This window comes from Mustela lutreola, chromosome 1 (genome assembly GCF_030435805.1).
Source record: "Mustela lutreola isolate mMusLut2 chromosome 1, mMusLut2.pri, whole genome shotgun sequence".
Lineage (NCBI taxonomy): Eukaryota > Metazoa > Chordata > Mammalia > Carnivora > Mustelidae > Mustela > Mustela lutreola.
Genome location: NC_081290.1, coordinates 272,638,980 through 272,666,244, shown reverse-complemented (window position 1 = coordinate 272,666,244; position 27,265 = coordinate 272,638,980). Strand labels below are relative to the sequence as shown.

General features: G+C 53.6%; 4 protein-coding genes across 63 annotated transcripts in view; 1 reads left to right on the top strand and 3 right to left on the bottom strand.

Moving 5' to 3' along the window:
• Positions 1–1,258, bottom strand: part of MADD (MAP kinase activating death domain) — a 39,779-nt gene extending 38,521 nt beyond the window's left edge. For all 50 annotated transcript variants that reach the window (XM_059141249.1, XM_059141443.1, XM_059141302.1 and 47 more), the window contains exon 1: positions 1,030–1,258. The gene's annotated coding sequence lies outside the window, so the exon portion shown is untranslated. The remainder of the gene's footprint in view (positions 1–1,029) is intronic.
• Positions 1,259–1,428: 170 nt separating this feature from the next.
• On the bottom strand, positions 1,429–14,911 carry NR1H3 (nuclear receptor subfamily 1 group H member 3). 9 transcript variants are annotated; one of them, XM_059141745.1, is made up of 10 exons: positions 14,776–14,911; positions 8,429–8,509; positions 7,736–7,924; positions 7,048–7,314; positions 6,596–6,804; positions 6,310–6,489; positions 6,067–6,166; positions 3,264–3,377; positions 2,956–3,050; positions 1,429–2,766 (listed from the first exon to the last, which is right to left on the bottom strand). In XM_059141745.1, the coding sequence occupies exons 2-10, from the start codon at positions 8,469–8,471 to the stop codon at positions 2,620–2,622; spliced, it is 1,344 nt and encodes a 447-aa protein (XP_058997728.1). In that variant the 5' UTR covers positions 8,472–8,509; positions 14,776–14,911; the 3' UTR covers positions 1,429–2,619. The 9 variants fall into 9 exon arrangements, with proteins under 9 accessions (XP_058997728.1, XP_058997758.1, XP_058997748.1 ...); XM_059141775.1 differs by lacking the exon at positions 14,776–14,911 and adding an exon at positions 14,477–14,755; XM_059141765.1 differs by lacking the exon at positions 14,776–14,911 and adding an exon at positions 11,766–11,903.
• Positions 14,912–14,979: 68 nt separating this feature from the next.
• On the top strand, positions 14,980–22,995 carry ACP2 (acid phosphatase 2, lysosomal). Of its 2 annotated transcripts, XM_059141915.1 has the most exons (11): positions 14,982–15,145; positions 15,738–15,833; positions 16,148–16,234; positions 17,499–17,651; positions 17,770–17,868; positions 17,950–18,039; positions 18,492–18,624; positions 19,377–19,459; positions 19,581–19,687; positions 19,802–19,977; positions 22,050–22,995. In XM_059141915.1, the coding sequence occupies exons 1-11, from the start codon at positions 15,032–15,034 to the stop codon at positions 22,181–22,183; spliced, it is 1,272 nt and encodes a 423-aa protein (XP_058997898.1). In that variant the 5' UTR covers positions 14,982–15,031; the 3' UTR covers positions 22,184–22,995. The 2 variants fall into 2 exon arrangements, with proteins under 2 accessions (XP_058997906.1, XP_058997898.1); XM_059141923.1 differs by lacking the exon at positions 17,770–17,868 and having other exon boundaries at positions 14,980–15,145.
• Positions 22,529–27,265, bottom strand: part of DDB2 (damage specific DNA binding protein 2) — a 23,360-nt gene continuing 18,623 nt past the window's right edge. For both annotated transcript variants that reach the window (XM_059141885.1, XM_059141876.1), the window contains 6 exons: positions 26,704–26,803; positions 26,425–26,602; positions 25,782–25,924; positions 23,982–24,146; positions 23,791–23,836; positions 22,529–23,500 (listed from right to left, as the gene is read on the bottom strand). In XM_059141885.1, coding sequence (XP_058997868.1) covers positions 23,451–23,500; positions 23,791–23,836; positions 23,982–24,146; positions 25,782–25,924; positions 26,425–26,602; positions 26,704–26,803 — 682 coding nt within the window. In that variant the 3' untranslated portion in view covers positions 22,529–23,450. The remainder of the gene's footprint in view (positions 23,501–23,790; positions 23,837–23,981; positions 24,147–25,781; positions 25,925–26,424; positions 26,603–26,703; positions 26,804–27,265) is intronic.

The following is a 27,265-nucleotide window of genomic DNA, read 5'->3' as shown; positions in this document are numbered from 1 at the left end:
AAAGACTAACATCACCTATAACTCACATCCTGTCTTCATATCAACCAGACTCAGACTCTGCCTTTTGCCTCAACCATATTTACTAATAGGGAGTCCCTGGTTCTCAGCTCTTATGTTCCAAAGGCATCAAACGCGTACCTATCTGCTTCCCCATCCACTCCATCCAGACGCAGATTTAGAATCCACAGACGTTAAGTTCTCTGTGTCTTTTCAGCCTACAAATGGCCAGGTTTAGCAACGCTTTGGATTAGTCCCTCGTTTTGGGGCAGAATGTCATAGTAAAACCACAGGAACCGGAGAGCGAGATGACATCTTTGCTGACGTGAGCACAACAGAAAGCTCTCTCCCCTCCTACCCAGGCAGTGACCTTGCTAGCGCATCAGCACAGACCGGTCAGCGTGGGGGAGAACGAGAGCAATAAGGCAGGCAATAGGCAGGGTTGGAAAAGAGGCGAGGACAGGAAGAGGAAGAATTTAAAGATGCGCGAGGATGAGGAGGGAAGCAGTTGCAAAAAGATGAAATGGTATCTCGATTCTCTAACAAGCCAGTTTTGAAACACCAAAAAAAAATTTTTTTTTCTTTTTTCAAAAAAACCCAAACATGATCTCCAACCCGTGATCAAATATAAGGTGCACACGGCGCGCGCGCGCCAGGTGGTTATCCCGGCTCCGTCCCCGGCAAGACAGCTCTGCCCGCCCCCTCACCTGCTGGACAGTTCTCCCCCGCCCACGCTCCGACCAGCGCCACCCGCCAGCCGGGCCGGAATCGAGTCCAGCCACCGCCAGCTGAGCCCAGTCCTGCAGCCCGCACCTCTTCCGCGGCTCCGAGCGTGCCCTCCCTTCTAGCCCCGCCTCCTTCCCTCAGGACCCCCCGCCGTCCCCCTCCAGACCCCACGCCCCCCATCTCCTTTAGGGCCTCTCCAAAGGTGGCTTTCCCCTAGAGCCCCTGTTTCCTCTCAAAGTCCGTCTCCCCCGGGGTGCCCCGTCCCAAATACCCTCCCAGGACCCCCTGTGGCCCGGGCCTTCCTACCTCCCGATCCTAGGGGAACCGGCCGGGCCCAGCCAGACGGCCCCCGGCAGCGGAGTGTCGGAAGCTCGCCGGCTCCGGCGCAGCTTCGAGCGCGCGCCAGTTCCGTGTCTGCACCGGGGGGCGCGTACCACTCGGAGCCAGTGAGGGAGGGAGAGGTTGAGGGGGCCGGGGGCTGTACCACGCACCACCGGGGGGGGGGGGGACAGGGCTGCACCAAGCCCAGGGTGAAGGGTGGAGCTAACCTCGGGAGAAAGGCGGCTACGCACACACCTATCCTTGTGGGAGTGGGAGGGCGACGGGGAACGCTGGGCCAGCCCAGTGCCAAGCGCGCCACGGGGAGGACCCAAAGGAATACATTTTGTCTAGGTTGCACGAAGAGATTTTAATTTTACATGGTAATAGAGCCTATTTCGACGAGATGTGGATTAATCTAGAGGCGACTTCTCAAGATAACACTGCTCCCAAGACTCTCTGAGCGTCCCCCACGTCTCACCCTCCCTCCCCCCGCTAGCGGTTTGGAAGTGCCCAGCAGCCAGGGCTGCAAAGCCTGCTGCCCCGGAGGTGGAGCCTACCAATTCAGGGACGGCGGGGGGGACCGATGCCGGAAGGCGCGGCCGCCGTCTCACCTACACGGGAGCGCGCCGTGCGAAGGGGGGGAGGCGTGAACGGAGCCGCGGCGTCCGGTGGGAAATGGAGTCCAGCCCTTCTGACAGGCCCGAACGGCAACGGGGCAGCCTCCCCATTCCATAGAACCTGGGGCCCTAGAGCACGGACTGTTGTGCCCTCCTTTTTTTTTTTTTTTAATTTTTAATTTTTATTTATTTATTTATTTTTTAAGGTACCAACGGAAAACCCGAGGCATTATGGAGGCGCGTGTGAAGACAGGTACATGGCTGGGGTGTTAGTTCTGAAAATTCACCCAAGCTCCTCCTCAGAAAGACAACCCGATCCCACCTGGATCATGAAACGAAAAGGGCATCTAACCGTCAGCATTTCATTCACCCTCATGGGACTAGTAAGAGGAGGTCCCCTCTCACGGCCAAGGCTGTCACTTGTGACTTGTCTCCCTCCTCTGCGTCTGGAAGCAGATCTTAACCGACGGTTTCCTCCTCTGCGGCCGGGCCCCCACCCCCAACCCAGAAATGGTTTCGCTCATCCTATCTTCCTTTTGGTCTTTCTGTACAAAGAGCGCCAGGCCTATCAGTGAGGCATCCCCGAGGCATTTATGGCCAAGCCACAGAGTGACGGCGGAGAATTTCTCTGGGGGCCCTGTGGGGAACACAGGAAGTGGTGGAGGCAGGACGGGCAGGGCCTGGGAGAACCTTGTGCAAAGCGGCCCCCAGGCCCATCCATTTGGTTGAGGCAGTACAGGCTTCAGATGGAGCAGTTTCAGCAGGACCCTCCACTGCCCAGCAGCCAAACTCCCAACCCTTTGACTTTCCTTTAATGTCACTCGAGGAACTCCTTTGCCCAGCTCTGAGGAATGTTTGCCCTTCTCAGTCTGCTTCCCCTCTAGGAAGCAGCCGGGCACATCAGCCTTCCAGCCCAGAAAACAGAAGATATGGGGGTGGGGGGGGGGGGGAAGAGCAGTCATTCGTGCACATCCCAGATCTCAGAGAGCAGCGGAGGAAGCTTTTTGTCCTGCAGGCGCAGTGCAAACACTTGCTCTGAATGGACACTGCTCAGTGTCCGGAGGCTCACCAGTTTCATTAGCATCCGTGGGAACATCAGTCGGTCCTGGGGGAAGGAGGGGACAAAGTACAGTTTCTGCCTCTCCCCAGGGAAGGGGGCAAGGGTAGGGGAATTGTGGAAGAGGCAGCAAATTGTCTGTGCAAGATGTCGTCAGGGAAGGATTCTCGAAGGGAAAGTAGGTGTGTCAGGGGATGAGCCTCTGGGGAAGAGGAGAAGAGGGGAGGGGAGACTCACATGGGGATGGTGGATGGAGACGTAGGCATGCAGGGCCTCCACATATGTGTGTTGCAGCCTCTCTACCTGGAGCTGGTCCTGCACGTTGGGCCGGTCTATAGGTCACCAACAGAGTTGAGGAGCAGGTCTGGCCAGGGTCTTAGTTTTATACCCCAAATCACAACCCCCCAAATAGGGACATACCCCACCCAGCCTCTCCCAAAGTAGCACAGCAAGGGCTTCCACTCCCACAATTCCTGCCCTATGGGGCCTGCAGCTCTGCTTGGTGCAAATCTCTTGCTCCTTTTCCCTCCTGCCCCTGCTCGCACCTGCAGAAAAGATGCTGATGGCAATGAGCAAAGCAAACTCGGCATCATTGAGTTGCAGTTCGTTCATGGCTCTGGAGAACTCGAAGATGGGGTTGATGAACTCCACCTGCAGCCCTGGGGAGGAAGAAGGGAGGCGGGGGCACACGGCAAAGGCAGCAGGAACTTCCTTCTCTCTTCCAGCTCCTCAACTTAAGGGAACTGTTAGGAAATCACTAAGAAGTCTCCCGGGGCTCTGCTGGGTAACATTAGGCAAGTTTCTTAACTTTCTAAGCCTCCTCTGTGACCTGGGAATCCTATCTGAACGTATAAGACTGCTGTGATGGTGAAACCATAAAGCAGGCAAAACATGTAGGGTTGTGCTTGGCACACAGGAGGTGCTGGATTCAATGATAATACTGCTGTCACTGGAATTCTCTAGAAATAGAGGCAAAGCTTCTTTCTGTTTACAAAGAAAGCTTTATCACTGGCAACTGGCCTTACTTATTTGAATACCAGAGATACATTTCATGTTTCATGTCCCAGCCGGAAGACCGCAACGTGGTCGAGGGCAGGGGCTGTGGCATCACACTGCCTGGGTCCGAGCCCCGGCTCGACCATTTATTAGGCTGTGTGACCTGGGGTAAGTTATTTAAGTTCCCTGAGCCTTGGTTTTTCCGTCTGTAAAATGGGGATAATAATAGTACCTCATTGGGTCCTTAGAATGGTAACTACTATAGAAGTATTTGTTAAATAAATGAATGAATGAATAAACTCAAAACATAGAACCAGTCTTCTTGCTGAGGAGAGTGAAGTTCAACAAACCGTGACCTACAGACATGACACCTAAAGAACACTTCTCCCATCACTAAGTCTCCTCGTCCCACCCCGCCCGTGTCTGTCTGTCTGCTGTCTCTCAGCAGCCTTCTGCTAACTTTTCCAGGCGATGCTCCCTGATTAGTCACTTCCTGTACTTCTCCCCTGATGTTTATCAAGTGTGTGTTGAGACAGTTGAGACACTGAATGGACAAGAGCCATTTTATAAAGCCTTTCTTGGAGGGTTGTTGAGCCTCAAAATGTGCTGAACAGCCCCTTCGAACAGAGAGGATGAGGAGGTTCTGGAGCTGGGCCGTGCACCCTGCCAGCTCCACTCCTGGTCACTGAGCACGGGCCTCCGCTGCTCTCGGTCTGCATCCTGAGCTGCCCACCCCGTGCACACACAGCAGTGGACGCAGAGACGGACGGAGACCTGACAAAAGATCGCCCCTGCCCCTCCTCCCCAAGACCTCGCTGACAGAAGGAAATGAGAGGCAAACAGGACAGCAGCAAAACTGCTCACGTCAACGTATCGATAACTAGGTGCCGATTCAGACAGCACGAGTCTGCAAGTGCTGAAGGAACGCCCAGGCAGGGGAAGAGCGAAGCGTTCAGAAAGCAGGGTGCTGGAGGACCTTGGTGGCTCAGTGGGTTAAAGCCTATGCCTTTTGCTCAGATCATGATCCCAGAGTCCTGGAACCAAGCCCTGCATCGGGCTCTCTGCTTAGCAGGGAGACTGCTTCCACCTTTCTCTCTCTCTCTCTGCCTGCCTCTCTGCCTACTTGTGATCTTTGTCTGCCAAATAAATAGATAAAATCTTAAAAAAAAAAAAAAAAAAGGAAGAAAGAAAAGAAAAGAGGGTTCTAGGAAGGAGGCAGTGGCCATGCTTTGGAAGAATGGGGATAATAAGCATTTGGGGACCAGGCAGATAAAGGGAGCTGGGCTTGGCTTTGAAAGCTTGAGAAAGTCATCAAATTGCCCCATCAGGTGCCTACATACGCCAGCAGCACCTGGGGCAACTGATGGCCACAGAGCTAGGGTTTAAGGGAGGCCTTCCTAGAAAGCTCATGGGCGGGCCTGTGCTGGAACAAGAGGCACGTGAGCTGCTCTGTCACCAGAAACCGGAGAAGACTATGAGTTCTGCCCTGGAAACCAGAACCTACTAACTCCGAGAATGAAGTCACTGCTTCAGCCCTAGTTCACAGGCCCACGCCCTCAGGTGCTCAACTCCTCAGTCTCCTGTTAAGTCGAAGTTCTAGTCCCTCCCAAACCCTCTCAGCCTCCCAAGCTTTTCTACCCCCACTCCCATAACACAAACGTTACCGGCAACTGAATATGAGGAAGCCAATACCGCTTAGCCCCCTAGCAAGTAGCAAAGAGCAGCACTGTGTGTGCACTAATTCTTGGAGAAAACACTCCAGGGTACAGCACGAGGATGGGAGTAGTTACTCTTATCCTAAAACTGCCCTAAAATTGCCATGTTCCAACATGTATTTTAGCTTTTTGGAAAAAGCAACTGAAGAAGAGTGGCGGGCAGGGGGAACAGTCCACACGATCCTTAAAGAGCACAACCAAGTTCATCACTAATTACTAAAAGGCTCATTGCAGCAGTTTTCGAGCTTTTTCCCTCGCTGTGATATTGTTTCTTCAAGCAAAACATTATGTAGAAGCACAGCATTAAGTGGGGTTTCTTGTTTGGCTATAGAGAGGTTGAAGGTCGTCTTGTACCTCTCTGTTCCTCCTCTAAGGGGACACTTAGAGGAGCCCCAACCCCCTCGGGCTCCCTGAAACACTGAAAACCACTGGCCAAATGCAACAGAGGTCAGATGTCTCTTTGTAGCAGCTGAGAGAGGCCTATTACCACTCCAACTTTCTGTCTTGGAAAAACAAATGGATCCTTCCGCATACAGCAACCCCAAACCCTGGGCCTGTGTCTCTGTAGTCACTATGAGCCCAGTGACAGAAAGTGTCTTTCCATCCAACCCAATCCTTTTCTGACCTCAGTTCTTACCTGCTTTGGCAAAGTCTTCCCGGTTATAACTGAAATCCTTGAGGAAGGTGATACTCTCACTCCCAGGGTTGTACCTCCGAGATGTCTCCAGAAGCATCACCTGCACGCAAGTAGCAGACCTCAAACAGGGACTCAGAAGGCTGGTCTTGGCATGGGGCCCCTTCGCTCCCCACCTGGCTGTCTGGAAGTGTGGGAGACAGTCCCGCCCTGCTTCTCCCTTCACCCCTCGGCCTTGCCAGCCACCTCGATCGCAGAGGTCTTCAGCAGGGCGATCTGGTCCTCCCGGCTGAGCTGCAGGAAGCCAGGCAGCTGTTTGGCAAAATCAACGATCTCCTGCACGGAGACGATGGCCAGCTCGGTGAAGTGGGCAAAACGCTGCTGACGGGCCTCCCGGCTCTGGGGATCTGGTGCCATGGGCCAAGGCTACCCAGCAGGGCGAGGATGGAGAAAACGAACTACACTGAGTCAGCGATCAAGAAGCCGGTGGGTGCTCTGGGCACGGCCACCTCTCCCCGGTTCCCTCGGTTACCGTGACTCGAAGCCGGTCAGAAAAAGAGCGTCTGTTACACTGCTGCTGGGCAGCCACCAGCTTCTCAATCATGCCCCGCTGCTCGGGGCTGAGCTGGGGCAGGACTTGCGGGGGTGAGGACACCCTTGGGGGCATGGACGTGGCCTGAGCCTGCTCCTCCTCTAGCCGCTTCAGTTTCTTCAGGCGGATCTGCTCTTCTGACAAGACACCTAAGGACAAGGTTGGACATGACGAGGGGAGAAGAGGGGGACACAAGAAGCAAGGATGGGACAGAGGGGTAGTTTGAGGCTCTAGAAAAGCAGAGAGCACTGGGTAAAGTCAAGGACGAGATTTTAACTCATACTTAGGGACCACGTAGGAAGACCCTGTAGGCTCAGCTGCCTGTCTACTCTCACACCCCGGCAGCCCTTTCCCGTCATCCTCCCCCCCGACTCCTGTCCCCAGACACTCACACTCCTCCCGCATGCCAGCCTGGCGGCATTTTCGAAGACGACACTCCTGACATTTGCGACGCATGTAGGTGTCCATGGGGCAGTGGCCCCCACTGTGGCAGACATAGCGCGCCCCCTTGATGACACTGCGGCGGAAGAACCCCTTGCAGCCCTCACAGCTCAGCACGTTGTAGTGGAAACCGGACGCCTTGTCCCCACACACACTGCACAGCTCGTTCCCCAGCATTTTGGGGGCTGGCCCCTTTTTCCGCTTTTGTGGACGGAGCTCTGGAAACAGAGGAGAGACTTCATGTTCCTCTCCAAGAAGAAAGCCCCTGGTGCCCAGTTGGCCACTGCGCTGAGCACTCAGTGAACTTCATCCCCTTCGGTGCATGCTGTCTAGTCTGTTATGACAAAGTAGCTCTCATGTGCCAAGTGCTATTCTGTCCTAGGTACTGCCTGAGCCCTTTACATGCACTGATCCTCCCAAATGTAACAGATACGTACTATTATTATTTCCATCTTACAGATAAGGAAACTGAGGCTCAGGAAGACCCAAGGCAGAGACAAAATTCACATTCAGATCATTCAGGTCTAGTAGAATCCAAAGCCTTTGGACTTAACCATGGTCTCATAAGGTAAACAGCCCTATGGTACCCCTCCCAGATCCAGGGGGCCCCTTCCTCCTCCAAATCCAACAGCTCCTCACCTGTAGACTCTGGAGGGGTATCCACCCCAGGGAGCAGGACTGCAGGCTCTGCTGCCTCCAGCCCTGCCCCCAGAGAGCCCCCACCGGACTGGGGAGTGCTGGCTTCCTCCCTGAGGATACAGGTGTTGCCTCCCAGCGCCTGGCTGCTGGCATCTTGTGCATCTGGCTCCCACAGCTCCGCTGCAGAGTCTGAGCCCCAAAAAAGAGGCACAAGGGGGTCTCAGGTCCCTCCCATCCACTTCCTTAGTGTCCTTCTGGGAAACTGCTCATTTCTCTCTACCCCTAGAGGGCAGCAAAATGTTGGCTCAGGCTTCAGGACCCTGGGGTTTATGTGGGCTCTAGGGCTAGTCTCTTGTAATCCCCTGCACCTCAGTACCTTAGATGAGGATGTTAACCTTTGTCCCCTTGAAGGGCTGACATGCATCCACTTCAGAGGTCAGACAGAATCAAAGCCAGTGCTGGTAGGCACCAGACAAGCCAGCTCTCCCCAGCGGCAAGCCCACCTTGAGAAGGACCAGCACCAGACCCAGCACAGAGGTAGTCTGGGCAGAAGGAGGCAAGCAATACCGAGAACCACTCTGGACTGCTCTCCAGGGGACAGCTGAAGGCAAGTACTGAAGGAGGCTGATTCCCGAGGGAGGAGAGGATCTGGGATCTGAGCTCAGAGGAGAGGGCTGGAGTGAAGACGCTTACCAGGAGAAGCATCAGGCACGGGGGCCTCCAGCCACAGGGACATCTCTTCCTGGAGCCCTGGACATTACCAAGGCGGCTGTCCTGCAGGAATGACCGAGTTTACTGTCTTCAGAACTGGGGCCCTCTCTGGCCTCATCAACCTTCTCCTCCTGATCCTACGAGTACTCATATACCCGCCAACACTTACTTGCTCTGTATGTATATATCGGGCTGTGCTAAAGATTTATATGCCTTCCTCTAGATACGCCTATGATGTCATGACTTCATTCTTAAACCCATTTTATAGACGAGGGAACTGAGGTTCAAAAAGATTAAGTAAATTGCCTATAGCCACACAGTTAGGCAACAGTGTAGAGCCAAGATTCCAACTCTGGTCTGACTCCAAAGTCTGAGCTGTTGGCTAAGGTGCCCACCTTGCCACCTTTTCTCCCCGAGGGACACCTCCAGGCCATCACAGAGTGTCTGGGCACATCTGCCCAGCTTCTGTCAGAGCCCCTTCCCCTTCCTCCAGCACTGAGGACAGCCAAAGTTGGCCAGGACTAGGGCATGGGATTGAGGCTCACTCACCCAGTAAGACTCACTGCTTGTTAGATAACTTCACTGCTGTCACTTTCCAGCGTCCCAGCACAAACCTCCTACCTCCAGGAGTTGCTCCATTTCACAGCCAGGATCCCCTCCCCCAGAACCCCTCAGGAGTTATTCTGGACCCAAATAGAATCCTCTTGCTTCCTGGGCTGCCATCACCATCATCATCCTTCACTTCTCCCCAGAGACCCCTAAGATCTACAGGGTACCCTGTAGACCCATACCAGGGTACCCGCGTAGACCCTACGCGCTCCCTCCCAGACTCACACAAAGAGCCCCAGGCCAGTGCTGAGGAGCAGACCCACCGAATCCCCAGGCCACCAGACTTCCCGGCTGGGGCAGTCTCTGGAGCCCCCTTGCTGGGAGGGGAGGGCGGTGCAATCTCCTGTCTGAGATCTTGCACTGGGAGCCGGAGCTGAGCAAGTGAGGGACCGGAGCCCCGGGGAAGTAATGTGGGGAAAGGCTGAGGGGAGGGACTGCCAAGGGGTCGGGCCACTTCTCCTTCCTGCTAGGCAGACCGGAGACGACTGACTAGAGCCCTAGCCGCCATCCCCCACACCCACAGGGCAGCTTCCCCACCATGTTGACTCCTCCCCAGCGCGACCGCCCGCCCCCTCAGTCCAGCCTCACCCCTGCCCCCGCCGCCCCCAACCACGACAGTCCCATTTCTCTGTAGACCTGCCCAGTTCCACATCTCTCCCCTTCCTCTCCTCACCCCAGTGGCTCTTAGCCGCTCTTACAGAAGGGCTGCCTCCCAGGCACCCCCTACCCCAATCCCGGCAGCCTCCAGAGTCACCTCGTAGAGCAAAGGTCCCGGCACTGCCTGGAATTGCAACACTGAGCCTCAGCCTGCTTTCCCAGCCTCCCTCCTCCTCCCCTGCCTCTGGGAAGGGCCAAAAGCTCTCCCTACTAGCCCCAGGCCTCAGCCAAATTAGTATAATAACTCCAGGGGTGGAGAGACCGGTGCTCATCCTTCCAGGGAGTCTCCGAGTGGCGGTACCCTGCAGGGGGCCACCAAGATGTGAAGAGACCCGGAGAGAGAGGAGCAATGGCAGGGCTGGGATGGGGGTGGAGGCAGAGATGGCAGGTGACCCAGGTGCCAGCCCAGGATGGACCTGGGATGGTATGCAGGTTCTCACATCTGGGAATCGTTCATCTGAAGTGATGGTAGGTTCTATCCAGCATCTACTGAGACTACAGCCATAGCCATCCTGCCCTGCGGCCTGGAACGTGAGATCCATCCCTGAGAGGAGACACCATGTTTTATTGATTTTATCTCCCCTGTCACCCATGGAACAGGGCCTCGCACAAAGCAGGCAACAGAACAGGAACTATGTTCCTGATTGTTAAATGAACAGGTGAACAAAAAAAAATAATATGATCCTCTTCTACACCTGAGCTTTCAGCACCTGAGCTCTGGGCCTGGCTTTGCCTCTGCCTCTTTCTAACTGTGATCTTAATTAAATGAGTTACATCATATCTCTGAACCTGTTTCCCTACCTTTAAAATAGGGATGGTAAGAATAATGGTGTTTGCCACATACGGTTGTCATGAGAGGTACACAACGTATCACACAGCTCAAGGGGTGGGACACAGTAGGTGTTCAAGAAAGAGCAGCAGTTCTCCTTCCCCCTCGATCCTTTCATCTACAGGTCTTCCCATCGCCTCGAATCTGCGCACTGTTAACCTTCCAGTGCTTGTTTCCACACACAAACCCCTCACTATCTCTTTCGGTCCTTTTGGGCTCCCAGGAAGGAGGGAGGGCAAGTAACAGGAGCACCATTTCACAGAGAGCCCTGAGCTCATGGCAAAGCCCCTGCCAAGACCACACACAGTGACCAAGCTGGGGTCAGAATCCAGATGTCCTTGCTCTAGTCCCTGTGCTCTTCCTTTCTCCTGTGTCAGAGTCCAGGAATACTCTTGTCTGGACCCCACGGAGTCCAGTGGCCAGTGGAGCACTGAGACGGAAGAAGCGAGGGCTGGTGGGCTGCAGCGGGAGAGACAGGGGATGCTTCAGTCCAGATGTGGGAGGCCAGGAGCTGAGGTTACTGCTGGTTGTTCACCCGCTGCCCTGCTCCCAGTTTCCTGCTCCCAGGCTCTTCCTGTTTTGCTGTGAACTCCAGTTCCCATGGGCCCCACATTAAAGGACAGAAGGACAGAGGGCCAGGGCAGGCAGCCAGAGGGACTGAAACAGATGAACAGGGCACCAGGGAAGAGATGAAAAAGGGAAAGAGTGGACAGAGGGTGTGGAGGAACAGGACAGGAGAAGGACAGGGAAAGCAGAAACAGGGAAGGAGCGTGGTGAGACATGGGAGGAAGCACAGGGTGGGGTGGGCGAGTAGGCGGGGGTGGGAGAGCAGAGACTTGAGAAGACAGCAGGCTGCCTGGTGTTGCAAAATCTGCCCATGTATTCACTTTCGCATTTCAGAAAAGCCCCTCCGACACCCCCCATCTCAAAGTTCTGCCTCCAGTTTTAGCTCTTGTTCCGTCTTTTCACAAGGTCATCCCCGCCTAAGGCCACCAGCCTTGTCTGAGCATCTCTGAGTCACGAGCACAAGGCTCTCCATTCCTCTTGCATGTGTTCCTTTCCCGATTTTCACAAGGCCCCAGCTGTCCTGGGAAAGTAGACACCAGGGACTCCAACCCCTGGGAAACTGCAGCCATCCTGTCCCAGCACCCACACCATCCAACCAGTTCCCTCCTCCACCTTCCCACACCCCCAGAAGTGCAGCCAGAGATGCCACCGCAGCACCTGGTTATGAGGAACGTGGGACGGCACGTGCTCTGGGCCTTGATGACCTATCTTCTGGGGGCTGGAAAACACCTCTCGCATCCACTCCTGATCCTTAGCTCCCTCTCCTGACACCTCAGTCGGCCCAGGACCCTGTGACCACACGCGAGCCCCACCTGGAGCCCTCTTGACCCAGGTCAGCACCAGTTGCTCAACGAACAGGGCGCCATCTTCCTCCAAGGCAGGAATCAGTTCGCTTTGTCTCAAGTGGAGAAGGAGGAAGCATCAGCAGCCCTTTACTGCCAGAGCCAACCCTTCAAGGTTACAGGGGTTCAGGAGCGCCGCCTCCCCCTGCCCCCCACCCCATGAAAAGGGAAAGGGCGAGGAAAATGGGAGACAAAACCTGCTGGCACTATCTCCACAGAGTTTCTGCAGGCCAACTGCTGGGACTTCTCTCCCAAACAGAGCAAGTAGTCAGATGATCAGCAGCTGGGGTCACATGTCTCACTCTGCCAGACCCACCCCCACAGAATGGTCCCACCAGCTCACAGGTGTTAGGCACAAAGCCTCCCAGTGCTGTGGGGCCTTTCCTAGGTTTCTTTGGCTCCTGGGGGATCCTAGAACCTCTGGGGATCTTCCAGGTCCTATTTGTGAACCCCTAGAACCTAGAACCTAGAACCAGAGGCTTTTCCTTGCAGCAAGGGGAACCTTGAAGGTAAAAAAGAGGAGCATTCACCAGTTCACAGTCATACATGAAACTTGAAAATTCCCCTTAAAGTACGTGAATTCCCATGTGGCAGGGCACAAGGTATGGTCCGGAGGGACAGACTGGGGAAACGGGTTCTTGCTCCCTCCTTCACCATTCTGGAAAGATGCAGTGTGGGGGTCATCTTGCAGGGCACTTAAACAACCTCTGCCCAACCTCCAATCACAAGACAGAGAAGAACGCAGGAATTTCTGCTTCTCAGGCCTATAAGTTCAGAGATGATATACCAGGTGAAAAGGAAAAAAGTAACATCTATTACTACATACGTTTATCTTTACATGTGTTATTTTATTTATCCTCGTATATAACCCTAGGAGACAGTCACTAACAAGTGGGCCAATATCAAATCTGAACACAGGTGTAACAGACTCAAAAGCTCAAGCTCATCATCAAACAAACACAAAACACCTCGCTCCATTACACAAAACTGCCTCCCCAGATGGAAAAAATAGTTAACTCACCTGGATTTAGGTTTGCTTCTGACAACACAGGGTGGAACAGTGGCTTCCAAACCTGGTCTCATTTTCAGAGATTCTAATTTATTTGGTCTGGGGTAGGCCCCTGTATCTATCTATCTATCTATCTATCTACATGCCTAGTTTTTTGTATCTATAGTTAGGAACCAAGGCATGGAGACCACAGAATCATCTGGTAGAAAATATGCAGAAGCTGGGGGTCAAGAAACCAGGGCTTAGCTCTTGATTCCACCATGTACTTCACCCCTCCTGGATTTCTTTTCCCTACAGAAATGAAATATCTGCTCCATCAATCCCTCCTACATAGGATACTTGCAGGCACAAAGGATACAGACATACTTTAGCAAGTGGGAAGAAAAGCAAAAGATGAATTTGTTCTACTCGCCAAAATTTAGTGAGCCCAAGATTTATTTACATTCTGAATTCATAAAGGTCTGGCTACATTGCAAGAAGAGTAAGGGATATATTAGAAGAAACATTCAAGAATGCCCACTAATATGCAGAATTTTGCCCATTAGCTGTGCCGCCATTCAACCCCACCAATGTGAAAAGGTTTAGTCAGAAATCTCTATTGAAAGTATCTGGGGGCTACTCAGTATGGTTTAGCAATGCAGTTTGAGTGGCCTGCAAGAAGCAGTCCATTTTCAAGACTAATTGGGAATCAGAAAACTTGAGTTTTAATCCGTTCTCCTAAACTCTGTGACCTTGGACAAGCTCTTCTCTCTGATTTTGTTTCCTTATCCTTTTAAGTAAGGGCAGTAGGTTAGATTGGGGATTCAGAGATGCTGACTTATGGAAACTACTGACATTTTTCATGAACCCTAGAGATTATATGCAAAATTCCATTTGTGTGTGTGGACATTTTTCCAGAAGGTGGGGTGGGGGTGGTAAATTTTCATCTGATTCAGAAAGGTCCTTGTGACTAAGTAAGATTAACAACTATTTGACTACCCATACTTCAGTTCTCAATTTCTATTCACTCCTCCATAATAACTCTGTAAGGTATACATAAGTAATTGGATCCAAAGTCCTAGGGCAAAATTATGACCCTGCTTTCTCCCATATAGTTCTGATCAGGTTTTATTTTTCCAACCATCTTTAGTCATTTTACTTCCGGGGGCAGATCTGATCAAAGCACCCCAAGGGTCTAGTGATTCTGGAGCTGTGAGTCACGCCCAGCTCAGTCACCAAGCCACGAAGCCAAACTGGCTGCACCCGGATCCTAATGGCCGATGCCTGGAGGGTCCCTGATTCTGCGGAAACTCCACTTACTCCCACTTTATGTTATGCTCCTTCCCCTTATCCCTATAATATCTACCTCCCCATTGGTCTGAAATTCCTCCCCTGTGGATTCACTGCTTTGGTTTTTCAAAGTCTGAACATACTGTGCAACCCACTCGTTTTGGAGGAAGCAAAAACTGTAACGGAAAGTGAGAGGTCTCCTGGAGCTTTGCTCAAAGGCACGAGCTGTAGGCTACACTGGGACCAACCTCAAGGGCATAGGGAGTCCAAAGAACTGTTGACACGCTGTGCCCTGCATCAGAGGGAGCCTCCCCGGGACAAAGAGCCAGGGCCAAGGCTCAAATTCCACCAGAAGGTAGAGGCGTGGAGCGGGGTGCCCTGTACTTCCAACCCTTGCCTGAAGTCTGCAGCGGCTCTGGCTCTGAGCTCAGGCCTAGTTGCACCCCGGCCCGAGGGGGCGCTCGCTCTCCCAGCCGATGTCCGGCTGGCGCCACCTTGTTATTCGGTCTCGTGGCGGGGGCCAACCGGAGGTCGGGGTTCTCTTTACCAAGACGAGGTCCTCAGCATCTTCTACCGCGCGAGGTTGCACTACACTCCCACGCTCCTCCGCCGCGGCCGCATCGCGGGCTTCCTACATGCATTCCCTCCCAAATTCCTCCTTCTCCCACCATCTCTGCCCCTCCTTTAGCAAGATGGCGGCGAAGGCACTTCCGGCGTGTGTCTTGACGGGTGCGTCCGGGCGGCAGCTGGAGGTGCCACGCAGCGGGTTCCACCCTCTTTCTGCAGCATAGTCTATAACGGTGATGGCGGGCAGACAGTTTGCGTGGAGCGGGGCGGCTCTTCTCCAGCTCCTTCTTGGCGTGAATCTGATAGTGATGCCCCCCACCCAGGCCCGGAGTCTGCGCTTCGTTACCTTGGTAATGAGAGATGGGATGTCCCAAGGGCTCGCCGAGAGCTGGAAGGGCACAGGCCCGCTGTGAGAGGGAGGGGCGGGGCTTGGGCTGGTGTCGGGGTCTCTCCAGGCTCATGATCGGGTTTCGGAGGAGACCCCGGGCCTGAAGGGTTGGGGGCCCGGTTTGGAATTGAAGTGGAGCCCCAGTTATTTTCGGGGGCCAGACAGGGTGTTAGTAGTTCTGTATCAGGGCATAGGTTGGGTGAGTCTGTCTTGGGAAAGGGATGTGATAGAACGAACGGTCAAGAGACTCACCCTTAAGCCTTTGGTGATTTCCCCCCAATTTCTCCCACCACCTGCATTGCTTTCATTTATCTTTTCCTTTTTCACCTATATCTTTGGCGTTGCCTATAGTCTCCCCTGGCGTTGTGTTGGCCAAATTAGAATCTCTGGAACCTATTCAAAGTTAGTGACTTCCGAGCTGGGGTCTTTTGCAGTGGGCAGAATTAAGGCTTCACAGAAGGAGTAGGGCTTCCCTCCCCAGCAGGGCAAAGGTGGGCCGTGTGTCCCCATCAAGGAACCTTCTGACCTGGAGGCAAACTATTTTCTTTCCTCAGCTATACCGACATGGAGACCGTTCACCAGTGAAGACATATCCCAAGGACCCCTATCAGGAAGATGAGTGGCCTCAGGGGTTTGGTCAGCTAACCAAGGTGGGTCAAAGGCCAGGGCCACACTCCGGGTTTGCTGTAGCATGAGTGACCTCAAGAGCAGACCAGAGATCTTGGGGGCCCCACCGAATTGTCATTTCCCACGTGGCTGCTGACTTTGACCAGATTTCTCAACCTTACTTTCCTCTGTGCCCAGGACAGGTGCCATACACAATGGGCCACTTAATAAATGACTTCTGTGATCAGATTGACCCACTCCTACTTCCAGCCAGGGTAGATTTGGAAAGCAACACTGCCTAAGCCCTGTGGGATGTGTGAGCTGCCCCTTCCCTGTCAACCCTTGCATTTGTCCGCAGGAAGGGATGCAACAGCACTGGGAGCTGGGCCAGGCTCTGCGGCAGCGCTACCAAGGCTTTCTCAACACCTCTTACCACCGGCAAGAGGTAAGGCTGGGAGCCCAAGGGACAAGGGGAGGGGAACCTGCTGTTCTCATGCTCTCCCCTCAAGGAGTCTGGGCCACTCTGGCCTCCTTCCGTGCATTTTCGGTTACACCTACAGGACAAGGCATCTCAGCTGTGTAGCACAGTCCCAGAGGCCAAGTTGCCCCTCTTTGACTCGGAAAGGGCCAAAATAGATCAAGCATCCAAGCTCAGGGTTAAGGGCCTAGCGAAATCTTTTCTGATTCTGTGAAATAACCTGGATTTCCCATCCAAGATGCTTCTCAAGTACCTACTAAGGGCAGAGTGCTGTGCTAGCACTCTGCATTAATGGTGCAGCACACAGATAGGATATCCGTCTTCCCAGAGCTTAGACTGTAGTGAGGGTGACATGATAAACCACCCAGGGCCAAGAGATAAAGAGCAGGGATCACGTGTAGAGAAGGCATGTCAGGGAAGACCGGCCAGTGTTCCAGCTCCTTGAGGCCCTCCACCCCAGGGAGGGGGTTGGCTGTTCCTCTGGTTACCACTGTTGGCCACGGGCATCTCGATGTTATTGTTCCCTTGAGGGGCAGCTCTGTCCTGGTCTTGCCCTGCCCCACTGAAGACCCTGCCCTACTGCATCCTACTCCCTTTGCACAAGGAATTATCTCTGTTCCTTATTTCCTCTCCCTGATCTCTAAGCCACTTCATAAAGGGGTGTATGTCTTTGGAGACAGTTTCTGCCTTCAAGGACTGTGATGTTTTTTTTTGTTTGTTTTTTTTTTTTTGTTTTTTTTTATTTATTTGACAGAGAGAAATCACAAGTAGTTGGAGAGGCAGAGAGAGAGAGAGGGGGAAGCAGGCTCCCTGCTGAGCAGAGAGCCCGATGCGGGACTCGATCCCAGGACCCTGAGATCATGACCTGAGCCGAAGGCAGCGGCTTAACCCACTGAGCCACCCAGGCGCCCAAGGACTGTGATGTTGATAGGGAGATAGGCATCACTAGGAAACCGGACCGACAGACAGAACTGACAGCCTTAGTGACTAAGCACTTGGGACTGGGAGGGCATTTGAGCTAGAGCCATTTCCACAGGAGTTCTTCACAGACTGGGGACAGCCAGCCCCTAGCTGAGTGTTTGGACCTTTGCTGGGAAGAGGGACAAGGAAGGTCAGAGACAGCCACCATTTGCTGGGTAACCATCAAGGACAGGTTCTCCCGCCACGGCCCCTCTGAGGGGCCAAAGCTCTCACCCCACCCCCATAGGTGAGACTGGTGTTGTCATTGCAGGTTTATGTGCGAAGCACAGACTTTGACCGCACTCTCATGAGTGCCGAGGCCAACCTGGCTGGACTCTTCCCTCCCAACGGGATGCAGCGTTTCAACCCAAATATCTCTTGGCAACCTATCCCCGTCCACACTGTGCCCATCGCTGAGGATAGGGTAAGACTGGCCAGCCCTTCCCTAGAGGTGGTGAGAGGGATGACTCTGGCCGTGAGCCTGGCTGTGATCCCCAACTCCTTCTCTGCCTCTGTTCCATGCCCCCCACTTCGGTCTACAGCTGCTGAAGTTCCCGTTGGGCCCATGTCCCCGTTACGAGCAGCTGCAGAACGAGACCCGACAGACACCAGAGTATCAGAATGAGAGTGTTCAGAATGCAGTGAGTGGGGCTCAGGCGGAGGTCACCACACTGGCCCTTTCCCCCAGGGCAGTACTGATCCCCTTGATCCATTTTTCATAGCAATTTCTGGATATGGTGGCCAACGAGACTGGGCTTACAGACGTGACACTGGAGACTGTCTGGAATGTCTATGACACACTCTTCTGTGAGGTGAGCCCACTTAGGGTTCCAGGTATGGCCTTTCTTCCCTCAAACCTCCGCAGGCCCAGGTGACCAGGACAAGTAGCCTACCATGCCTGGATACCATTCCCACCGGGAAGGTCCAGGCAAGCCGCTTCTTGTGAAACCAAGGAATTTCCCTTATGGGTGAAAAAGAACCTCAGAGTGGGAAATGGTTTATTCTGTGTCAGCAGTTCTTGGCCTCTCCACCCAGAACTCTCATGGTGCCCGGCTCCATTCTGCTGAGTCACGCTTTCCGTGCCTGAGCTTCCTTTCCTGCGTCCTGTCCGCCATGTGTCCTGGTTCCAGTCCCTCAGCTTCATGTCTCATCTCCTCTCCCTCCCTCACACACACACAGGCACCTTCCCGCTGGGGAGGAGAGCTGTCCCCGGAGAGGCTCTGGCCTAGGCCTGGGAAGCTAACCTGCCCGCTGCGATACACAGCAAACACACGGGCTGGTCCTGCCGCCCTGGGCCTCACCCCGAACCATGCAGCGTCTGAGCCGACTAAAGGACTTCAGCTTCCGCTTCCTCTTCGGGATCTACGAGCAGGCAGAGAAGGCCCGGCTTCAGGGGGGTGAGTGGCGGGCAGCGCGTCACTCCCCTCCTCAGGACCCTACTGCATTAAAAATCTGCTCTGGAGGCTTTCTCCCACGCTTCCTTCTCCAGCTGTAGTGCTCTCTGCTCCTTCGAAACCAGACCTCCTGTTAGCCCCCAAAGTCTCCCCAGTCTTCTGAATGCTTAGCTCCTTTGTCCCTGTAGAAAGGCCACTGTCGAGTTTGTGCGCTTCTTTTCTAGCATTCACATTCTTAAGTGTCACCCGTGTCAGAAGACCCTCTGTCCCCTCCAGAGAACCACCAGGGGCCACTTTGACCAGAAGGCTGAGAGTAATACACATGCCAGTTTCCTGATCCGAGCCCCCAAGGGAGGGCTGGCTGTCACACTTGCCCGAGCCCACCCAAGGCCAGGCGCCCATGTGCGGCCACCATCTTGTGCGTCCTGAAGCAAGCTTAGGTTTATATTTGCTCCAACCGGGAGTAATTGTCCAGACGCCGACAGGGCCTTGCAGCTCCTTTACAAATTGGCAGGTCTCTCTCTGTCTGTGTTGAAATACCGGTATCTTGTTTTATCTTGCTTCCCTCTGTAAATGCGAAAGCTCTTAGACAACAGAGGTGCTAGAGAGTTTTCTGCGTGATTCCTATGCCCCTGAGTAGAGTTCCCTGTGCCGGTGATCAGACCCAGGATAGTAGAGGGTGAAGGGCCACACATAGGTCTGGTCAGAAGACGAGGAAGCCGGTGCCACTGACACTGGGGACTCTTCTCCTTCAGGAGTCCTGCTGGCTCAGATACGGAAGAACCTGACCCTGATGGCAACCTCCTCCCAGCTCCCTAAGCTGCTGGTTTACTCCGCGGTGAGCTCCCGTAGTCCCCGGGGTGCAGTCGTCAAGCAAGGAGCTGGATTTCCTCTCTCTCCAGCACCTGGGGGTGGGGCTCGGGGGAGCAGTGCTGAAGGGGAGCTCCGCTGTCTTACAGCATGATACCACGCTGGTCGCGCTGCAGATGGCACTGGACGTCTACAATGGGGAACAGGCCCCCTACGCCTCCTGCCACATATTTGAACTGTACCAGGAAGATAACGGGTGAGTGCAGCCACCAGTCTGCCCTCTGGAAGGGTACTTGTGTGGTGGCTGTGGGCGGCCCCAGGGCTCGGGTACCGGCCTGCGGAGCAGCTTCCGTCTCCTGTCAACCCTCAGGAATTTCTCGGTGGAGATGTACTTCCGGAATGAGAGTGACAAGGCTCCCTGGCCTCTGGTCCTGCCTGGTTGCCCTCACCGCTGCCCGCTGCAGGACTTTCTGCACCTCACAGAGCCGGTCGTGCCCAAGGATTGGCAGCAGGAGTGCCAGCTGGCAAGCGGGCCCGCGGACACAGGTGAGCTGCTGCCTGCCTCTGCGAGGAACATCCCAGAACAGGTTTCAGTTCCTTCCCACAGGTCTCCAAAGAGCTGCTGTACCTCCAATCCTCTGACTCTTGTCGCTAGACAGTTCACTTCCCCACCCCGAGACCATTCCTCACCCTCTCCCTCCTCCTCATTCTCAGGCGATGCCCTCCCTTCTCATATCACTGAGGAAACAGGGTGTCCAGGAGAGCATGGGCTCGTCCTCCCACCAGCAGTTCTTCCAGCTTCTTTGCTGGCATAAGCCACTACCAGAGGCCGAACTCCCACGGGTGCTCCGGGTCCATCTCTTGTCACTTCCACAGGGACTTGTGGGGCCCCAGTGTTTCCTGTTTCCTGGGTCAGTCCCATCTTGAAAGTGTAACGAAGACCCGTGAGGGCCCCATCTTCCTGCAGCTGTGCTCTGTCTCTGTTCCCTGTGAAAGTGGAATCCTTTGCCTAGACTCTGGTTCCGTTTGCTCAGTGCTTGTCCTGTCAGACTGGCGCTAGACAGTGTGTGTCACCTTCTACCGCAGTGAAGCCACTTTTGTAAAGGACCAATGGCCTCCTCTTATCAAAGCCTGATCAGTTCTCAGCTTCTCTCATCTCTTAGGGGCATGATATAATCGACTGTTCTTCTTGAGACACTTCCTCGGCTTCTCTGGCTTTCTTCTGACTTGTAGGTGGCTTCCTTACTGGCTTTTTCTCCCCACAGAACAATGGATGGCCCAGGTCTCATCTTGGCCTTCCCCAATCTGTGCCCACGCCCAAGGTGATCCCACCCAACCTCTTGGCTTCACATACTACCTCCGTGCAGAATTCCATCCTTTTATGATTCAGATTCATGACCTTTCCTCTGAGCTACAGACTCACATATCCAGCTGCTGACTTGAGGTCTCTCCAAGCTGCCGACACCAGACAAGCTGCAGACCAGTGTCTGACACCAGACACTCTTACCCCCACATCCACTCTTCCTCCAGGTTCGCGCATCTTCGCGAATGCCACATTCGTTACCTCCTTACATAGGGTGACCCTGTGAGTCCTCTTGAATACCATCTTTCTCAGACCCCACATCCGGGTCACTAGCAGGATCTGCTAGATCTTATCAGCTTGACCTTTAAAATTCATCCTCTTGGGACGCCTGGGTGGCTCATTGGGTTGGGCCTCTGCCTTCGGCTCAGGTCATGGTCTCAGAGTCTTGGGATCGAGCCCCGCATCAGGCTCTCTGCTCTGGTGGGGAGCCTGCTTCCCCCTGTCTCTCTGCCTACTTGTGATTTCTGTCTGTCAAATAAATAAATAAAATATTAAAAAAAAAAAATCCTCTTGGGGCAACTGGGTGGCTCAGTCAGTTAAGCATCTGCCATCGGCTCAAGTCATGATCCCATGAGCCCCACATTGGGCTCTCTGCTCAGTGGGGAGTCTGCTTCTCCCTCTCCCTGCCTCTCTCCTCTCTTTCCCTGTCAAATAAAATCACAGACACACACTCACAAATATATATATATATATACATATATATGTATATATATATATACACACACACACACACACACACACACATATATATAAAACCAGTTCATATCACTACTCTTCTCAGAATCTTCCAGTGGCCTCCTATGACATTGAGAACAAAATCCAGGTCCTTCCCCATGGCCTTCCAGGGGCTTCTGGTCTGATTCTCTGCTCTGATCTGTTTGTTCCTCACTTACTCTGCTGTAGTGATACTTATTTCGCAGCTGATCCTAGAAGGTGCCAAATGTATTCCCACATCAGTGCCTTTTGTACTTGCTTTCCGTCTACCCACCCCTTCCGCCCTTGTCCTCAGACCCTTTCTCTCAGATGCAAGTGTCTCCGTGAGTCCAGGTCTCTGGTCAAATTGTCACTTCCTCAGCGAGCCCTTCCATGACTGACCTACTACCTTTCCATCCTTTTCTCTTTGCTTTGTTTTTCTTTATAGCACTTGTCACTAACCTGGTATGTCCCATTGTAAGAGCACGTGGTGTCTGGTAGTCAGTCGGGTTTTTGTCTGCCGAACACTGATAAGCACTTTCTCTTCCCCTCCCCCGCCCAGAGGTGATCGTGGCCTTGGCTGTCTGTGGCTCCATCCTCTTCCTCCTCATCGTGCTGCTCCTCACCGTCTTGTTCCGGATACAGGCCCAGCCTCCTGGCTACCGCCACGTCGCAGATGGGGAAGATCATGCCTGACAACCACTTAGCCCCCTTCCCTCTGCCTCCTAGGGGAGGGGGGCTGGGCCCTTGCTCCTGACTGTTGCTGCTCCCCAACCCGTGGACGGGAGACCCTGGGTTGGCCTCTCTCTGATGACCCCAACCTAGATGAACAAGTGGGACTCGGCTTGGCCCTTGGCACCTGTCACTCAGCATTCACGTGCCTCCCTGTTCACCAAGTACTGTGTTGGACTTCGGCTTTCTCCAGACAAGATTTGCCTCCACCATGCTTCCTAAGGACCAGAAGTGTAGACAAGTAGTCAAGCTTCACTCAGGACCCGGGATTGAAAAACTGAAGGAGTTAGTGCTTGTTCTGCCTCACGCCCCACCCCCCAAACCCAGCCTTGCTCTCTCTTCCAGCCTGGACTCTTCAGCAAATGGCTCAGAGGACACAGTCTTGCCTCTCAGTGCTTACTGTAGTGGGAAAAACTGCACAACATCGGGGGTATGGACACTGGCCACTAAGGAACCGGATCGCCCAGAGGCCAGCCAGCCAAGTTTTCCTTTGTCCCCCTGAAGCCATTATGTCTGTTACAGAGTCAGACATAATGCTTCAGGCATCTTGTCAGCCTGCAGCTGGAGCAGGGCAGGAGGGTGTTGGTGCTGGGGAGGGGGAGAGGGAGAGGGAGGGGGCATGAGTTGCGGCACAGACCTGACACTACTATCCCTCTCAGCGAGGCTGGGGTCTCCACGGACCAGAGGCCCATGCAGGTTGTGAGCTGGCCAGCTTGTGACTGTGGCCCAGAACAGGGCTAAGGTGACTTCCGGAGAATGAAAGTTCTAGACTCTTAGTGCGGTTTCTGTGCCTTTTCTTCCTTTGGGGGCCCCAGGGAGCGCTTCGGCCAGGTCAGTGTTGGAAGATCCACTCAGAAGCTCAGTTGGGTATGGTTTTATTAGCCACGCCAATCGTGAGCACAAACCGAGGACCACTACCTGATCCCTCTGTCACTGCACGTCAAAGAACAGAGAAGTCCCTTGGCCCCAGGAGAAGCTTGGCTCCAGGCTGGATATAGCAGAGACCCTTGGAGCACCTGGGGTACCAACCCCGGAGAAGTTTCTGGAGCTAAGTCCAAAGCAGTTAACATGCCAGTGTCCCAGTCCCACAGCATCCCATGCCACAGTGTCCCTGCTCCAACCCTAAGACTTGGATACCTTTGGCCCTTTAACACACAGCCGCCTCTTCACACAGGATGTGTTCTCAGGTGGCTCCAAGCTCTGGCTTGGTCCACACCTTCATTAATGGGTCTCATGTCCGCATCCCAGCTTCCTCCTGGCTCCAAATGAGAATGTGATAACCTAGGAGGAGTGAGACCAGTCTGACTTGCACCTTCCATGATCCATCTCTGAGAACTTGGGGCTAGCTCAGGGCACCTAGGACTTGGTCAGGAAATACCAGGAAACTGGACAACAGCCAGGCATTGTCATGACCAAGTCAAAGCATGAGGCATGGAGGGCCTAGGCCAAAGAGTCTGCTGTCTCCTGGAAGTCTTTACTGGGGTGGCTGGTTAAGCTGAGAGGGGCCTGCACTCAACTTGGGGGAGCAGGGTAGGGCTTGGCCAATCTGAGATACAACCTGCTTCACTCACCCATCACAGAGGCCAACGTGTCCCCCATGGGATTGAACTCATTGAGCTGTGGATACAAGGGCATAAGCATCAGGAGGAGGTGAGGTGTTAGGAGAAGGACACATGAGAATTAATTTCTGGTCATTTTTGGTCAGTTAAGGTAGGTTGGAGCCCTGGGTCCTCCCCTCAATATTTGAGGGCCCAAACCTCACCGAAATGATACCAGAAGATTCTGGGTCATAGAGCTGAAACATCATCTTCCCTGAGTTTCCATCAAACACATCGATTGTCCTTAATTCGTGGGGGGTACAGCTTTTGAAATTAGGATCTGGGTATCGGCCCACGACAACGAGGTTGTACCGAGGATGCCAGGTTGCCTAGGAGATGGAGAGTTGTCATGAGAGTAAATGCAGGGTATGATCAAGAGGGACATCAGAAGTATTCTTTGTCACTCTCAACTGTTAATACACTTGCCAGCAATTTAATGAGATAAGACCCACACAAAACTACAAGAACAGCTTTCAAGTGCATGTGCATCCACCCTCCCAAATTTTTAACTCAAGCTGGCCTCTCTCTGGACCTTGGGACACCTTCAGTCCTTCTCTCTCTTTCCTGTTTCCTGCTCATACCAACCAATAAATGTTTTAACATCAGCTTGACCCAGACGTTAACCAAAGATGTAAGCCTCCAACCAAGCAAAAAGTCTCCGGTAACCAACACCACGTAGGACACAAGTTCTGAAGGAATCCCACCGCTGTCCCTCCTGCATCAACACAAATGATGGAAGAGTTGAGCAGAAAATGGCTAGTGGCCAAGAAAGGGAAGGAAACCTATGTTCCCCAGCTGACTCTACTCAAAACAAATCTGGCAGTTAGTTAGAATGACAGAATCAGATGGGGTTTTCTTAAGAAATCACAAGGAAGGGACGCCTGGGTGGCTCAGTTGGTTGGGCGACTGCCTTCGGCTCAGGTCATGATCCCAGCGTCCTGGGATCGAGTCCCGCATCGGGCTCCTTGCTCGGCAGGGAGCCTGCTTCTCCCTCCGCCTCCGTCTGCCAGTGCTCACTCTCTCTCTCTCTGACAAATAAATAAAATCTTAAAAAAAAAAAAAAAAAGAAATCACAAGGAAGCGTTGGAGGCGGAAAGCCATGGTTAGCAGGAAGGACAGAGTGGCACATGCCATGGCTTGGAAATAAGTCACAAGTCCCACTTGGGAAGCTGGAAATTGTCCTGGCTGGATACAAAGTGGGAGGTGACACATGGATCAGAAAGAACCAACCAGTGAAGAACGCTTGTTCTTAAGAGCTTGGATTTGAGCTGAGGTATGGGGAGACACTTTAATATCAAATGATCACTGCTGACGTTGTACTTCCCAGGCACTAGACATGTGCTGTAAGCATATGGATTCTCCCAACAACCCTGTCCATCAGATACTGATACTCACTTTTTAGAGAGGAGGAAACCAAGATCCAAAAGTCAAGCAGCTTACCCAAGGTCTCTAACCAGGGCTGCTGGCCTACCTGAAGCTGGTGCCTCCCACCCCACCCCATGCTATGTTAACAAAAGAAGTCCAGGCATGAAACCTGGAGGTCTAGAGAGGGACTGCATTGTTAGAAAAAGAACAGAAACCAGGAAAGCAGAGGAACCACCAGAGTTGAAGCTGCCTGGGGTGTGGGCAGGAAGGAATCCGAAGACTTAAAGACTGTCAGCCTTGGGGGCTGAGGTCAGCTTCGGGGCCAGCAGCACACGCAGGTAACTGGAGGTGACGGCAAAAGAGCAGGGAGGTGGGCTGAGCTGAACAATCCAGGAAAAGAGTTTATGGGAGACAAAGAAAACCCAGCACAATGGGATTGCAGCAGGGGGACAGAAGTTGCAGAGAGCACCGGGAGAGGAGGCAGCTTCCTGTGGGTGCAGGATGAGATCTGGGATTAGGGATTTTGGATCTGGCCTCTCCCTACTTGGGGCAGACCTGGTCCATCCTCGTGATCACAGCTCCCTGCCTCCATCACTTACCTTGATGGGCGTCAGGTGCTGGAAGTGGCGGTGAGGGTGTGGGATCAGGCTTGGGGGGCAGTCCCACTGGGAGGCTGAGTAAACCCGGAGCTCACTCTTCTGGTCAGTAGTCAGGAGCTGGGCTCCATCAGGACTGAAACAAGCTGGCAAGTGAAAAGCCCCGGAGATGAAGGAACCCCAGGCCCTTGTTATCCTGGCTGTCACAGACCTTCTCCTGCAGGGGTACCCTCTCTCCCACTCCACTCTAGACAGAGGTGGAAGGGAAGAGGTGACTCTGGACTGTGAACAAAAACATTCTAGAAACTTGGGGCACCTGGGTGGCTCAGTGGGTTAAGCTGCCGACGCCTGGGCTCAGGTTAGTAATTTCAGAGCCCTCGCTCGGTGGGGAGTCTGCTTGCCCCTCTCCCTTTGCTCCTCCCCTGCTTGTACTCTCTCTAAAAAATAAATTTTTTTTTTTTAAAATTCTAGAAACTTAGCAGCTGTTGGAGGCAGCTAGACTCAAAGTTTCCAAGACATCTACTTGGCTGATGTTCTCAGGGTAGAGGTTTAACCTAGCAGCTCCTAAGCGTCGAGGGAAAAAAAAAACCCAGAAGCGGTTGGACAGGCAGAGTCTGCAGGAAGGATGAAGTCTGGTATATCACACCTGCGTTGACAGGATGGCTATGCGGCAGTGAGTGGAGGAAGCTGGATTTCCCTCTAACCTGGCGCAGGTCCCAGATTTTCACTGTTTGGTCTACGGAGGCTGTGGCCAGGAACCAATCACAGCATGGATTCAGGGCCACGTGGGTCACTTTCTTTTTGTGCATTCTCAGATTCCAAAGCTGCAGAGAAGGGCTCGGTTCAGATGGGGCGCAGGGAGGCCCAGGGATGGGGGCAGGGGGTAAGGGAGAGAACGGGAGGACCTGGGCTCCAGAGAACGCACCTCCCTGCCGTCCATGTTCAGCAGGATCACGTGCCCCACATTGTCTCCCGTGACCACCATTCTGCTTCTGGCAGACACATCCAGGCTGCAAAACCAGACGCTGGAGGGAGAAACTGAGCTGTAAGATTGCTGGGGACAGAGGCAAGGTCCCTTCTGTCACTGTTGTAGCTCTGGCGTCTAATGTACCACAGCTGTCCCACCAGGATTCGTTGAAGGAATAACGGTCTCGCCACAGACTCCCAGAGAGGAGCCCTCAGACTTGTCTACCAGCCATCAGAGGGGATGGGGTGACGGGGCTCCGAAATGTGTCCAGTGACTCAGCCAGTAAGAGTCATTGAAGCAGCCACAGCTCAGAGCCATAAGGCAAGTCCCGAGGCTAGCCTCCCCCTAGAGCCCTGGGTTCTGAGGAGGACTTGTTTATTGCTTCTCCCTTCTCTACCCTTTGGGCCAAAGGAGATGACAAACCAAACGCACTGCCCAGCTCTCTTCCGCAGGGCTGGTGAGAAAGGAACTTCTGCCCCCTTCTGAGCACTTAGGGAGAAAAAGCACACACAACCTCGAG